Here is a 15,006-nt window from a genome sequence, read left to right on the forward strand (position 1 = left end):
GTTTCAGGCTGGGTAAAATGGAGTGTTAAGCCAACAACACTTTGGTTATAATAGTTATATCATGTTCTGTTCTTTGGCCTCACTTGGCCAGGCAACATTTCTCCCCTTCTAGCCTTGGGGTTTCTTTGAAAAATATTATATCTCCTAACATTCACAGAATAAGAACCCTGTAAAACCACTTTTTAACAATTTTACATATGAACATACATCAGGGCAGCACCAAGCTCATCTGCCACTCCTATGTACAAGTACTAAATTTTCTATTCTTAATTTACAAAGTCTAATTATGGATGGATTTCAGTTCTTTCTTGCACCCGTTTAACCATGGCTCCTTTATGCAATTGCATACTTTGCTATCCTCTGACACCGCCCGATTTTCAGCACCCCAATGTAATGCTTCAAAATTATGTGCTTCCATGGCAAGTTGCTGCCTGGGTGCGTGTTGCACCCATAGGGTGGTGCGGCTCAGACATACATATTACAAATCAAAGGCATAGCCACCTTAAACATAGGTGAACTGAAATTGTAGCTATGATTCCTAATGTGGACTTGACACCTACACAAGAGTTAGGAAAAGGAAAATAAAGTGATTAATGATGATAACTTTATTTATTTCTTAGCGCCAAGCCTAAAAAGAAAGAAAGAGAACAATTAACATATAATTACATGATTTATTATTGGGGTTTTCTCCCCAGTGGCAAATTGATGCCCACTGTAGTCAGTCTCTGGCCCACAATTTTGTCAGTTTGCTAGGTTATATAAATATATATAAAACAAAATTGTGGCAAGAGACAAAGTGGGTGGATGGGATGCCAACCCCTACCTCTGCTGCTGAGTGCCAAGTTCTGGAAACTGGCCTATATAACATATTTTGTTTCCAGAAACTTTGCAACTCAACAGCCTACTTACATTTGGAATTAATCTTCTGGCACTTCCAACTCTCCACTGTTTATCTGGTCAATTACATCATGCGGAAGTTTTCCTTCTACTGTGCAGCCAACAGACTAAAACACAGAAAGTTGCAGCAATGTCAAAATATCCTTTTTTGTTCCAGTAATTAAAAATAGCATAAAAATATGCAATACTACAATACCTGACATGTTCCTAGGATCTCCTTCACAGTTCCCTCCATTTTTCTTGACATGGACCTGTCCCTCATCATTTTGGCAATGCTCATTACATCATCAAAGGAAAGGTTGCCACTGTGTTTAACTGAAAGCAATTACCATGACACTACTAGAAGGATAAAGGCACTACAGAATAAACCTGTACTGAAAAGACTGCATGAAATTCACCTTGTAGTATATTAAGAAATATCCCAAACACAACTGCTGATCTCATCACACTGTACAAATGAATACCTAAATGTTGTTTAAATTATATTTTAAAAACAGGTAACGCAGAAATATGAAGTATATCACTCAACTGTTCTTTTGCTTCTTCCTATCTCGAGGGGGCTCCTTAAGTGCTTTAATAATAAGCGATGCTGCTGATGGACAAACTGATATTGCTGCCTGCCTATTCTGGATTGTAAGCTTCACAGTGATTTTCAGACCTTTCCAATCTGAAGTTGCCTTTGCAATATCATCGCCAACTTTCTTTGGAGACTGCAAACAGAGAAAGGTGTTCCAAACAGTATTATTGGACGTCACCACTGTCACTGCCTCTTTTACATTCACATTAATGACCGGCAAATTTAATTACTTACAAGACCCAGGGGACCTATCTTTGGGGCCAAAGAAGATGTCGCACCCACTTCACCACCAACACATCTCAGAAACACTGAAAATTATTAACCACTGTAGTCATTACCTGTTAACACACGTGATTATTTTACAGCCATATATATGCATAAAACTTTACTTACCAACTTTCACTTCGCTTGGATCAAATTTGGGAGGCATATTATGCCGTTATTATACAACTTTCTATATTTCTAACAATAATTACCTCACGATGATTAGCAATACATTACATTACAGAACACAACTATTCCCAACGACACCTTGTTAATAGCGGAAAAGGAAATGCAGTAATACATGATACAAAGAGACGGGAGCACAGACAAACTTACAGACATCTTTGGATGTAGCAAAGAATACGTACAAAACACTCGTTTGTTTCCACGTACGCGTGTTATCGGTTCGTAGTAATCTGTGATTTGAAAGATTAAAGCATATATGATTTGAAGTATAAAGGCGCCAATGCTTTCTGACTTCATTAACAGTTGCATGTTTTACAACGCTGTAAAAATCCTGAACCGATTTTATCCATTTTTACAGTCCATCTTATTGTTTTTCTCCCATTTCCTTTTTCCATATATTTCATTTCCCTAACACAATTTTAAACAATCTTATAAGAATTTGTACAAACCCAGAATCTTTATATGAAGTTTGCATTTTCAGAATTCTATCTCGTTTTGAAAGACAAAATCAATGGCATCAGAAAGCACCCAGAACCTCAGGTGTTTCTGAATAGTTTTATGACCTATGTAGGCTTTATGAAACAAAAAGCTTTATCACTGTTGAAAGTTGTTCTCTGTGTCATGTTTCCAGATAAATGTGAGTCTCACAAATAAAGGAAGATGGAAGTGATGAGTACAGAGTCATGTGTCAATAAGTAAGTTTAACATTAATAGTGTTGCCTGGTGGGCATGCCAATAATAAGTTACTGTTCTCAGTGTATTACATTTCAATAAAGGTTGCTAAGACCTTAATGTGTCAGTTGGAACGTCTGCATAGCACACCTCTCTTGTCAACTGCACAGAGAAACAGAGAAGTCTTGTGTACTGAAGACATCAGTCAAATCACGAAGGAGACTGGAACCAACAGACAGTTGGTTGGAATGCATGAGTTGCAGCTGATGGCATGGCAGATGAAACAGTACAAGCAGACCAGTGAGAGTGATGGCAGTAAGATACAGCCTGCAGAAGTCAGTGACAGCATCTCTCCAGCCTTGTGTTCATTGCCAGCAAGAGACATCAGTACATGGGTGGCTGGGCCCAAGTAGGTTCTAATAATACATTTAAAGCCATGATAAGACAGTCAGGATACAGGACACTGTTCAAAGAAAAAAAGAACAAATTTCATCAACACATTAAAAGTTGCTGCCAAGGCATTTTCAGTATGTTTACACTGGTGTATTACTTGTTGCCTAGTTGACTAACTATGCAAGGATGATCAGTTTTACATGAAATAGTGTTCAGCACCTTAAATCTGTGGTAAACATTATGAAATAATAAACTATTTTATATTGTTCAATACGTATAATAAAAGGACCAAGGGAAACAATCAGATGCCTGGAGCAGTTACCCACTGTTTACATTAGCAGTTTTCACTATATTTATTGAAAGCAATGTGTTATGTACAGTACAGTATAGATAACATACAGTACAAGAGTAGCAGTGTAGTATGTGTGTCACTAAACAATCACAGCACAGTTAAAACTTTCAAGTACTGTTTGATACTCCAAATACTGCCTAGTTCTTACACTATGTAGCTTCCAAACCTTCATTTTTATATGTTACTACATTATCACTCTTTCATGGTAAGTATAAATTAATTAAATATGGTAGAAGTATAATAAAACTTATCAGTTGGTACTGAAAACATAATGTATGAATAAACATGCTTATACATATGTAACTTCATTGTATGTGCTCTTAAATATACCATGCCCATATGTGTTGGTGTGAGATTTTTATTCACCTATCCCTTATAGTGATCACTACAGATTGTAAGTAGGACAGAAAAGACAAAGCGCAGAGATGATATATGTTTGCACTCTCTTGATCACTGTTTCCAAATGTATGGTGTTGCCTGTCTACTGAGGTAATGGGAATAACAGTGGAATCTTCATTCATTCATTTAATGATCAGTAATCAGTATTTTCCTAGAGGGACAGTAAAAAAATCAAGAAACACTTCAGCAAGGAACGCTGCCTCAGTGGTGGAATGATGGCTTGCAGAGGGGCTTTACAGCTTAACATGGGCTATGAGCAATGTGGGGCTTTGCCTTCAGCACATGGATTTATATTTTCACTTTTGTACTACATTTTAAAATGAATTCTCCTCAATTTGAAAGAATTTAAGTTGTAAGGCACACAAGCTTAGTGCCAGAAATATGTATGATAATACTGGTAACAAGAAAATCTCAAGCTTAACTGAAGCACAAACACTATCATCCAGTCTGACCATGTCATACTTAAAAGATTTTGGAGTCACATTTGTGTGGCAGACCTGTAAAAATGTATATGCTCAGTTATTCCATGCCTTCCGTTTGCAGATTATACAACTTAACCACCATGCATGCAGCAGTTTTAAAATTTGGTTGGTAGTGCAAGTCACAAAGGTAAGCTAAATTACCTATGTCCTTCCAAGAATACTGCAAGAGTGAAACTCAGGGTTTGTGGGCAGTTAATTTCACAGCTTTTCCCTCCTTGTCACTGATTCTGTCATTCTCAGTAGTCTAGTGACTTCACATGGCAGCCCGTGATGAAATGTTGATGAATCAGAAACACTTTGTAATTTTCATTAAGAAAATTACCCGTCTCTTGACATTTCTATGATATGCCAATTACCTAAAACTTCTTCACCAGAAATTGAAATATATCAAAGAACTGTAGCACTAAATAATTATAATTTAAACCTTATGGAACTTTCTGGCTATGAGCTGATACCCAAACATTCATTTACCCAAATAATATTTGGTTAATGTTTATATTAGCTGTGTTACAGAGGCACAAATGATTTTAAGGAAGGAACACAAAAGTTTTACTAGAAGCTAGTAGAAAGGTTGGCCTAGAAATAAATTCAGAAAAAACAAAGTACATGTTAGTATCCTGTCAGCAGACAGGTGGGCAAAATCATATTAGGGTGGTTAATAAATCCTTTGAAAGTGTGGCACAGTTCAAATATTTGGAACAACAATAACAAATAAAAATGATATTCATGAGGAAATTAGGTGACTAAATTCCAGAAATGCTTGCTACTTTTCAGTTCAAAATATTTTGTCTCATTTCTAAGAACCTAAATATTAAAATATACAAAACAATAATTTTGCCTGTTGTTTTGTATGGGTGTGAAACATGGTCTCTCATTCTCAGGAAAAAACATTGCAGGTGTTTGAGAACAGAGTGTTGAGGAGAATATTTAGTCTTAGGAAAGGGGAGAATGGGGTATGGAAAAATCTACATAACAATGAGCTTAAAAATCTGCACTCTTCCCCCAGTATTGAATGAGATGGGCAGGGCATGTGGTGCACATGGAAGGGGTAAGAGGTATGCACCAGGTATTCGTCAGGAAGCCTAAAGTGAAGAGACCGCTGAGGAGACCTAGACATAGATGGGAGGATAATATCAGGCAGGATCTATGGGAGATGGGAGCTTATGGTAACTGGATTTTGCTGGCTCAGAACAGGGACTGGTGGAGGGCTTTGGTTAATTCAGTGATGAACCTTCCGGTTCCCTAAGCCATCTAGTTAGTTAGTTATTAGCTGTGCTACTGTGGAACAGTATGTGAGCTTTGTTTGTAAATAAAATCTTACTGTTTAGCAACTATGAATGTTTTGTATGCCATATGCTCTGCATTTCTCTTTCTCTCCAAGCCTTATCTAAGACTAATGGTCATGTCCTTTGTACACATAGCAATCAATGCATAAAGAAAATTCACAGATTATCATTTCCTGTCAGACATGCAACATCCATGATAATTATTTGTGTTAAATCAGCAAAAAAGAACTGGCGTTCCTTAGGTTATGTTCTACAACCATGACTTACTTAAAGTATTTCAAATAGTTTCTCCTTCTGTCTGTACTCAACTTCTTCTGAAGCAAATAACAAACTCATAAAATTTATAAATTTAAATATTTTGCATAGTCTGTCACTAAACATTTTTTTTTATTCAATAAAACCAATGAAAATTAAATTAAAATAATTTCAGGAGTGAAATAAATATTTAGAATAATCCCTGAATTATCATTAATGGTTGTTTGCTATGTAATTTACCAACTGTATAAATTTGATCCCTGTACGGGAAAAAACCCTCTGATAATATTAAACAATACATTTATAAACATGATAAAAAATTAAAAGTTACCTGTTGTGTATCTGGTTATTGTAATTTTTCTATGAGCAATTTCAGGTGCTATTTCATCCAGAGGATAAGAGAAGGAGATTTAAATCAGGAGTTGGAGTTGACATCTGGCTCCAGGGTAGCCGAGGGTATTTTAAGTACACAGCTCTGGAAACATAGTACAAATGTGTTTAACCCACCTTGTTTGGTTTGTACCTTCTAAACTATAACTAAGAATATATAGTTTTGGGGGAAGGCAATGCAAGGGTCCTCAAAACACTGCATAAGTCTGTTGAAACATACACATTTTCACCAAACCACAAAGCTACATGCAGTTTTAGGATTACCACTAGAAGCTTTACTCCCTATAGTTTAAATTCATCTGTACATGTCATCTGAGGAGATAAAACACAAGACATTCGATAGGTGATCCAAATTACCATTAGGTGCTCACTTATGGTATGGACCGTGGACCAAATATGTCCCTTGATATGAATTTCATTGGAGTATAAAGAAAATTGTAATCAGTTTTAGAATCAGTGTTACTAATCTAATAGTATTTTTGTGCTTCAGATGGATATGTGCTCAAAGTATTCTGACTCCACAAGTACAGAATGGTTCATCAGACAATGCCTTATACTGGATATTCATGTGTGATGATAGCCAAGAATGTTCTGTTCTCTCAGAATCATTACTGCATGGTGTCATAAGGGGAATAAATCTGCTTTAAACAATGTTCTATCACATTTACAGTATATTCCCTACATCAGTAAAAATAAATCTCTTCATACAAAAATTGTTATGTCATGAGAAATACATATCTTGTTAAGAAATGTTACTTTTACATTTTAATGTGTACTTAATGAAATGCTATAAAATGTTCATTCATGTCTTTACATAAAGTATGAGTTCTAATGAACCTAGATGAATTCTGACATCTTTTAGTACAGACCTTCAGTACCAAACACATCATATGATTTTGGAAAAAGAACATGTGGATGAATGGACAGGAAATGTAATCACCTGATGTCATTATTCATTTTACATACATGCATAAAAAGCGCCTAAAACTACAATGTCAGGAAATAGGCATACTGCTTTTGTGCAAGAGTTAGAAGGTACTTTTACTGACACAGGTCTCCACTGCTAGATCTGGGGGACTTCCTATTCCTCCCAGTTAAGAGAACAGAATGTCTATAAAAAAGATGGGGCACTTGGGATTCAACTTTATTTACACACTGAAGTACGTTTGTCTTGTATCATCCCAAATGAATGATGAATTATATCCATACAAAATTTCTATAAATATCACTGGAAATGAGCAGAATTTTTAAGGGATGGATTGTTCTTTTGTACAGCTGCTCACTATTATAAAAGCGTTAGAAATGAGTGTGTTTCCTATCTTTCTGTTAGCATATGTTAGGATAACATTACATCTTAACTTAAACATTTCTATTATACTAGGTTTTTCTGTAAATAATTAATTTACATTTTAACATGACAATTATGTCTCCTAAGTCATGGTTATGTTTACCCTGAAGTGAGATGATCTGTAAAATCACATTGTCACAGGAAACATTTATAAACTTCTAGACTAAAGTTCATCCAGAATAAAATGGCAAGATATCTCACAGCAAAGAGAACAGGGTGAGAACAATTGTTGACCTTATATTCAGGGTGACCTCAGTCTGTTCAGGCTTGGACTATGACTGCTTCCTCTCCAATCCCCATCCCTGTGACCATGTCCACGCAGCACAGCATGTATTAAAGAACTACAACAATACTGATAAAGTGTACCTGAATGTAAGTCACTGTCATACTGATCCAAAGTCTGGCAGACATCAAGATGAAACATCAGAAGGCAAATGCAAGATTAACAAATGAAAGTTACTTTACATGCAGCCAGTACTAAAGCACCTTGCTGCTACCTTTATGTCTATGGTACCTGTCCCTACCTTCTGCCTCCCCTTCAGTAATTACTGGCACAATCCTATATCTTCTGTTCCCTTTATCAAGTGCCTTTGTTTCTTGCCAGTTCAGGTGGCTATCTTGTGAAATAAACAAAAAGGTAACCCTGCCACATTATGGAGTGCTTCTGTGCTTTGTATACTCAGTTGCATCAGTTCCTTTTGGAAGAATTAATGAGGTACTTGCAGCAATGAGTGAGCAGATGTTTCTCGCTACTGCCATCGCTCTGACTGCCGCCCAGCTCCCGTGTGTAGATATCCAAACCATATTGTCCTTCCTCAGGAAAACTGATGACAAATGTAACTACATCGTCATCTGACACAGAATGTGACACAAACTTCGAAAGCCTCTTTTCCTCAACACCATTCTTGTGCAGTGTAGCCATGAAGTCGGTCAGAGGTCGAGACATGCGGAACTGAAGCTCAAGCTCGCGACCCGCAAACACTAGGGCATCCTGCACATCAATACCGAGAACATCAACATATTTGTGTGGTTTACAAAGAAAGGTGGCTTCTACCACAGAAATGAATTCAACAGCATTAATATTAACACAAATTTTTATAATGTGCTTTTTTCTCCTACAGAATAGTGACTGTTGAAATTTGAAGTTAAATTATTATATTTCTTTATTTTACTGCAAGTAAAGTCATTAAACTTTGTGCAATATAAATAAATCTTTCAAGTACACACAAAGACCTGAGACAAGATACAGGGATTCTGTTGTGTAACATCCACAACCACTCACATAACAATGCACAGAATATGGCCACATCAGAAGTTTGCATAACATCATTGAAGGTAATAATTTCACAAGTGACTCATGCTGAAACTCATCCATGTATATAGAGTCACACCATAAGATTTTATTTCCTTGAAAAACCCAACACTAAATCTGAGAATTATTATAAATGTTCACCTGATGGGTAATGGGCACCAGTCCAAACAGTCTCGTTGCCTTTGTGGGTCCCCACTCACCACTGGCACAGTCTGGCAGAGGCACCATTACTGTCTGCAACTCTTCACATGCAATCTTAAACTTGCAGACACTCTTAAATTTCATGGGCTCTCCTGTCAAATATTCCTTGGGGGTCACAGCATTAGCAAAGATATCCAGCAGGAAGGCCCCACTGCATGGTGCATGCACTCGAAATGCAACAGTATTACCTACCACAGACTGGAAAACACATATTAATACAATGGGTAATGCAAATCATTATTTATATTTTAGTCTATTTATATATCACCATGTCTGCGCGTCTGTCTTTTCCCTAATGATTTTGGAACCATCTGATGGAGTTTTATGAAACCATGCCACAATAGAAGGCCCCAACTTTGTAATTTTTCTTTCCTACCTGAATAATTTCATTGTGATGATCATGAGAATACCTGGGGTGGGAGTGACACTCATGGCACTTAATGTAAGGTCTTGAAATATATAGAATTTATGTTTATCTTCCAGTTTCATAAACACATCTACAAAGTTTGGTGTAACATTTACTCTACATTAACAATTAAAACATTACAAAGATGTGGATCTTGGACAGTATATCTAGAAAATTAAACACAGCTACAATCTGTACTAATAAAAATTATGCATGCATATAAATTTCTAACCTGCTTAACAAATACACCTTCTGGTAGCATCATCATACAGACAGAAGAATTTTAAGGAAAGTAGGATGGAGAAGGGACACATATCTACATGATGATAATGCAAGCCAAGACCAGAAATGGCATACAAATGTTGCTAATTTTGTAAAGTAAAACAGGAATTGCTGACAGACAGATGCAGCAATGATTTGTGCCCAGTTATGTCATACTCTAACCAACCTGCATGACAAAGCGCTTAAGGCTGACTCCATCAAATCCATCACCATCACTATCATAGAACTTCAGATTGTAATGGAAGATGAGACTGGACTGCATGTGGGCTGGCATGGCTATCCGCACAGTGGCTGCACCTGTGGACACAGCACTCAGTCTGAATCTAACCAGCTAACCTTTGTAGTCTGGCCTTTGCCCATTTGAGGAGTTTGGTTTATTTCTGGGTTATTTAATAACAATAAATAGAAAGCAATAGTTCCTTTAAAAAAATTGGATACATGGGGAAGAGAACTGTCACTGTATAACCTTGGCATATGAATGGAGGGACAGAAGGAAACCATGAAAACCTCAGTTAGGGTAACTGGTACTCAGACTACAATTGAAAACATATCTCCTGAGATGCATTACCATTATGATAGGATGATGTGGCTTGTAGGGGACCCACAAATTTTAAACTGGTTAGAGGTGAAAGTTGAGGATCTCATGTGAAAAAGATCAAACTGAATTTGGTTGTGTATCAAAACAAGACCTTTGGACCTGCACGTCAGCATATTATATCTTTGTTATGGAACCCATTAAAACAAAAGCCTCCCTCTGGACTTCCATGTGGTCTCTGTCCATGAGATTTCCATTAAAAATTAAGTACTTTTTCACATTTAATCCTTCCAAACTGCACAAAATCATCTACATGTTTGATTTAATTTACATAAAAATATACATTTCTTTCATTCCTCATCTGTTGGAGACCCAAATATTTTCCTTAGAATTTCATTTTTAATTAGTTTTAAAATCATGTTCTTCCACCAGGGTGAAGGCCTAGTTTCACAAAAACAAAAATAATGCCTAAAAATGTCAAATTTAGGTGAGAGGAAACACAAAAGACATTGGACAAAACATCATCTTGCATTTTGTTTAACATTTACTATACTGAAAAGTATTTCAAGTGAATGTTTTAGATCTCAACAAGATCTATATTTAATGTCATGTGTAAATCAATTTTGAGAAAATATGTTGACCCTTTCTGGTTATAAGCCCCATATGGAGGGATGTGTGCAATGAAAAAACATCATATAAACATAAATAGACCAGAAAGGGTGAAATTAAATTCCATCTTCATGTAACTTTCAGTGCAGACTCCTAGTACCAAATGTAATAAAAATCCATTCAGTAGTTTCCAATACAAAACACACACACAATATGCAATGCACATACAGAAAGTTAATTAACCTAATACTGACCAGTAGAATCTGTGAACATGACAGCCTTTGTGTTGGAATCAGGGAAGTATAGTCCATATCGGAAGAAGAGGGACCTCACAAATGGCAGCTCCTCAAAGTCTTGTAATGTGATGGGATTTTTCAAAAGCTGCCACTCTGACTGTAAGGGGAAGAACTCATAGATGAACTCCCGTGGGTCAGTCAGGAAGTAGTGATCATCATATTCATACCTGTGTAAACACCAGAAGCAATGGAGCAGGCTCAGGGGCTGATATCCATCAAAAACCCAATGGCATGACACTTCAATTTTTATTTCACTGTCAAAATGCTTTTAGTAAACTGATCTTCATAAGCATGTTTGAGGTATTTTATTTCAGAATAGAACTAAAGGTAAAGAAATGCATACTGCACCCCAAAATATTCATACATACTTTTACACAGCTAAAGAATCATTACATGAGCAAGCACTCTAGTCCAGGCTACATAGCTGTCACTATCTGCTATTCAGTAATGAAGCCTATAGTCATTTTCATACCTTATGACTGTATCAACCCTTATGAACACTGCGGTGTGAGCTCCCATATTTATACTTAATTATATAATGGGGATAAAAGACTGCCATAAGAAACCTCCTACAGTTTGTCATGACTGGGACATGCTTCTCTCCACATTCAGAACATTTTCGCTTTTTGAGATAATAATAATAATAATAATCCGTGGTGTAAGAACCCTATGTGAGCCTAAGCCGACTAGCTGGATGCTGGCCTCACGTTCACATGCCTAAGCAGAGGTGAATGATCATCTAACCAGATATAGGGTGACATGTGGTCAGCACGACGAATCCCCCAGCCATTGCTAGTTTTCCTGACCGGATTACGCTACCCATTTCCTCATGATGCTGGGTTTTCACCGGTCCCATACACTGGTCAAGAATCTCATGAGAAATTTCTTTCCTCGAGACTCGAACCAGTGCGCATTCCGTATCACCGGTCCGAAACATGTTGCCTCAGATTGCGCGGCTACGGCGCGGGACTCACTTTTTGAGATATAGAGGATAAAAGAATCCACACTCAATTCAGCTGATCACAAACCCAAGGGCTTCAGCACAGAATCTGAAGATGACTTTGAAAATATGCAATTACATAATTTTTAATTAACAAGACTTGTTGGCCTTTATATTCAAAGGAAAGTTGGTAATAGTTCTTACCATGTCAGGAGTGAACTTCCAGAATGCAAAGTCAGAAAGCCAGAGAAGTGAGTTACAAATTACCTGAGACTATCAGACTTCCCTTTGCTGCCTGCCTTAGGAACCTCCTTAGCATTGACGAGGTGCCTTGCTCCCCAGTTGCACTGCACAAATCGCCAAGCACCAGCTACATACACTGCATTCCAGGAGTTGCGAAAGCGATTATCCTCAAAACGTACTCCAGGTTGGTAGCCCGCTGACTTGGAATAACCCTTGATCACCACACAGTGCAGACCAGCATAACTGAAATATATAATTTCATCATGAAACATGTGCACAAATTCAGAGATTGTCATCATACAATTAAAATTGTTGTGTCAAACAAAATATTTTAGTCTTCAATTAAACCTCAGTCTGAGGAGAAAGTTAAAATGCAAAGAAGTGATTGAAATAATATCATACAATAGAATCCTCTTAATAGCAATGACTTGAATAAATAAAGGCTGTTCTGACCCACAGAATTGTGTGTGTATAACAAACACATTCATAAGATGCCAGCAACTGACCTGCACAGCCGCTTGAACAGGACATGGTAGCTCTCAGTCCCATGTTTGATGCCTCGCAGGAGTCCCATTGGTGTGTCCCCACGCAAGTTCTCATCAAACTGCATTGTGTTGAGGTTCTTGACAGTGATCCATCTGAAGATGGTCCTGTAACAGAGGGCATGTGAAATGTGAGCAAGAAAGGGACCAGATTTGTTTCACATAAATACAGAGGTGGAGCCTGTCTCACCTGGCCTTTTCAATGTCTGAACCACAACGTCCTACCAGTTGCCGCACCAAGTCTGTGAAGGTTTTCTGATCTTCTTGTGCCACCTGAAAGCACACGAAAAGCTTTGTGCTACACCTCAGTTAACCCAATAATCTTTGCCTGTGCACATACAATTCAACTAACAGGATGTTAAATTGAAGACAGCGCCATACAGCTGCTTCCTTACCGAAATGGCTATTTGGTCAATGTCTGCAAACTCAACAGGATCATTGTACACCTCAAACTTGGACAGAGCTGGAGGTGCTGGGATGGGCGCCTGGCTGGGGTAAGGCAGCAGAACATCTTCTGTGTAGCCATCTCCCTCATCCAGGTACAGTGACTCAGCCATCATGTACTCGCTACGCTTTTCATTAATCAGCTCCAACATCTCGCGACTCTGTTTCTCCACAAGTGCCGCTGTAGCCGCTCTGGAACATGAGATAGTTATGAAAATGTGGCCTTCAGCTTCAGAAACTATTACTAATGGTATTCAAAAATTTTGAACGGTTTATTAAGCCAGCAGTCAGAGCATGACCTCACCTGCCTCTGCAGAATGTGTGTAGTTGTATGGTTTAATTAATGCCTGCTGTAGCATTGAATGACAGAACAACTAATAAATAATGAATTGGAAAAGACTTGGAATAATTCACTGTGCCCTAATTTAAGGTGCCCTAGCATTTACTTGGAAGCACCGAGGAAAATCACAGAAACTTCAGTCAGGATAGTTAGTCTCCAGGCTGGGATCTGAACTTGGCACCTCCAAAATACAAATCAAGAGCAGTAATCATTACGATGCAATGTCCGACGAATACGCGGAAACTTCTCCTCCACTCCACATATACACATCCCAGCAATAATGCTTAGGCACAAGAATAGCTTTAAGACAAACGATAACAGTGGCAAGAACACAAATATTTCACAAATTTCAAGCATGAGACGTATCACCAAGTAATTTAATTTTAATTTGTATTTTCAGGCCATACGCCCTTCCCAAAAGTCTATGGCTTTTGAGAAAACTATGGGCAGTCTCCATTAAGCAGGTCAGAACGTCCAATTTTCTTGTAAGTATGTCAAAGGACAATGGCACTGTCCCTATCCTAAGCCAGTTCACATCACCCTACACTTTTACAGACTTTAAATTGCATATTTTCTTGACATGGCATAACTTTGCAAGAGACCTTAAAAACACAAATTAGTGAATGTTTTTCCTGGGTGAAAATGGCTTCAATTCGGATAGTTTCAACCTCTAAACTTCTCTGCAAACATTTTTGCGTCATGACGCAATCCCTGTGGGCAGAGTTAACATGGTACGGTTTCAATGTCAACCATATTCCCCTGACCTTAACAATTCTAACTTATTTTTGACTAATCGCTTCCATGGCAACCCACTGTTGGTGTCATTTGATGTGAGCGTATTCAGTGTGTCGCCTTTCGCTTGGAGAGGCTTATAGGCTCCCACAATGTAAACAAATTTCCAACTACGAAAGTCTCCATAATTTCCGTGTGTGTTTTGCAATGGAGCTCTGTCAATGTTAAAATACACGCTGACGGAATTTGTGGCAGAAACTGTATTCCTCCCAAGAATGACGCATTTTTAGGTCGTAAAATGTGGCCTGGCTGGATGTCACCTCTGCGGCGGCCTCCATTTGTGTTTTTGTAGCAGCCGATATTGGAGAAATCCGAACCGGTCGGCCGGTAGCAATCGAGGACAGCGTCCCACGTCATCTCCCTTTCCATGGTTTCACCTGGCAGAAGCGAGGAATGTAGAGTGAGCACTACCGCTGCGTCTCGTTCCAGAAAACGCTAAACAAGACGTTCTACGACAAACATAAACTTTTGGTGACCACGTAAATAATTTTGAAAATAATTTAAAGCCCAGCAGAAATTATTGGCACCACCTGCTTTAACATTTCGGAAATCTGCATTCTTTT

At 37.9% G+C, this 15,006-nt stretch overlaps 2 protein-coding genes across 2 annotated transcripts in view; both read right to left on the reverse strand.

The window, feature by feature from the left end:
- Positions 1 to 590: 590 nt before the first annotated feature.
- On the reverse strand, positions 591 to 2,033 carry RpL12 (ribosomal protein L12). Its single transcript, XM_022082900.2, has 6 exons — positions 1,868 to 2,033; positions 1,709 to 1,782; positions 1,427 to 1,607; positions 1,094 to 1,212; positions 910 to 1,004; positions 591 to 628 (listed from the first exon to the last, which is right to left on the reverse strand). Exons 1-5 carry the CDS (start codon positions 1,902 to 1,904, stop codon positions 918 to 920), a joined length of 498 nt encoding a protein of 165 aa, XP_021938592.1. The 5' UTR covers positions 1,905 to 2,033; the 3' UTR covers positions 591 to 628; positions 910 to 917.
- Positions 2,034 to 3,317: 1,284 nt separating this feature from the next.
- The window catches only part of Hil (peptidase hillarin), a 32,247-nt gene continuing 20,558 nt past the window's right edge, over positions 3,318 to 15,006 (reverse strand). The window contains exons 4-11 of the mRNA XM_022082874.2: positions 13,263 to 13,503; positions 13,058 to 13,140; positions 12,832 to 12,975; positions 12,350 to 12,568; positions 11,101 to 11,309; positions 9,869 to 9,999; positions 8,955 to 9,212; positions 3,318 to 8,492 (exon numbers count right to left, since the gene is read on the reverse strand). Of these exons, the coding sequence (XP_021938566.1) occupies positions 8,190 to 8,492; positions 8,955 to 9,212; positions 9,869 to 9,999; positions 11,101 to 11,309; positions 12,350 to 12,568; positions 12,832 to 12,975; positions 13,058 to 13,140; positions 13,263 to 13,503 (1,588 nt within the window). The 3' untranslated portion in view covers positions 3,318 to 8,189. The remainder of the gene's footprint in view (positions 8,493 to 8,954; positions 9,213 to 9,868; positions 10,000 to 11,100; positions 11,310 to 12,349; positions 12,569 to 12,831; positions 12,976 to 13,057; positions 13,141 to 13,262; positions 13,504 to 15,006) is intronic.

This window comes from Zootermopsis nevadensis, unplaced genomic scaffold (assembly GCF_977971745.1).
Source record: "Zootermopsis nevadensis isolate Lab colony 2312 unplaced genomic scaffold, Znev_1.0 Znev_ptg000029l, whole genome shotgun sequence".
Lineage (NCBI taxonomy): Eukaryota > Metazoa > Arthropoda > Insecta > Blattodea > Termopsidae > Zootermopsis > Zootermopsis nevadensis.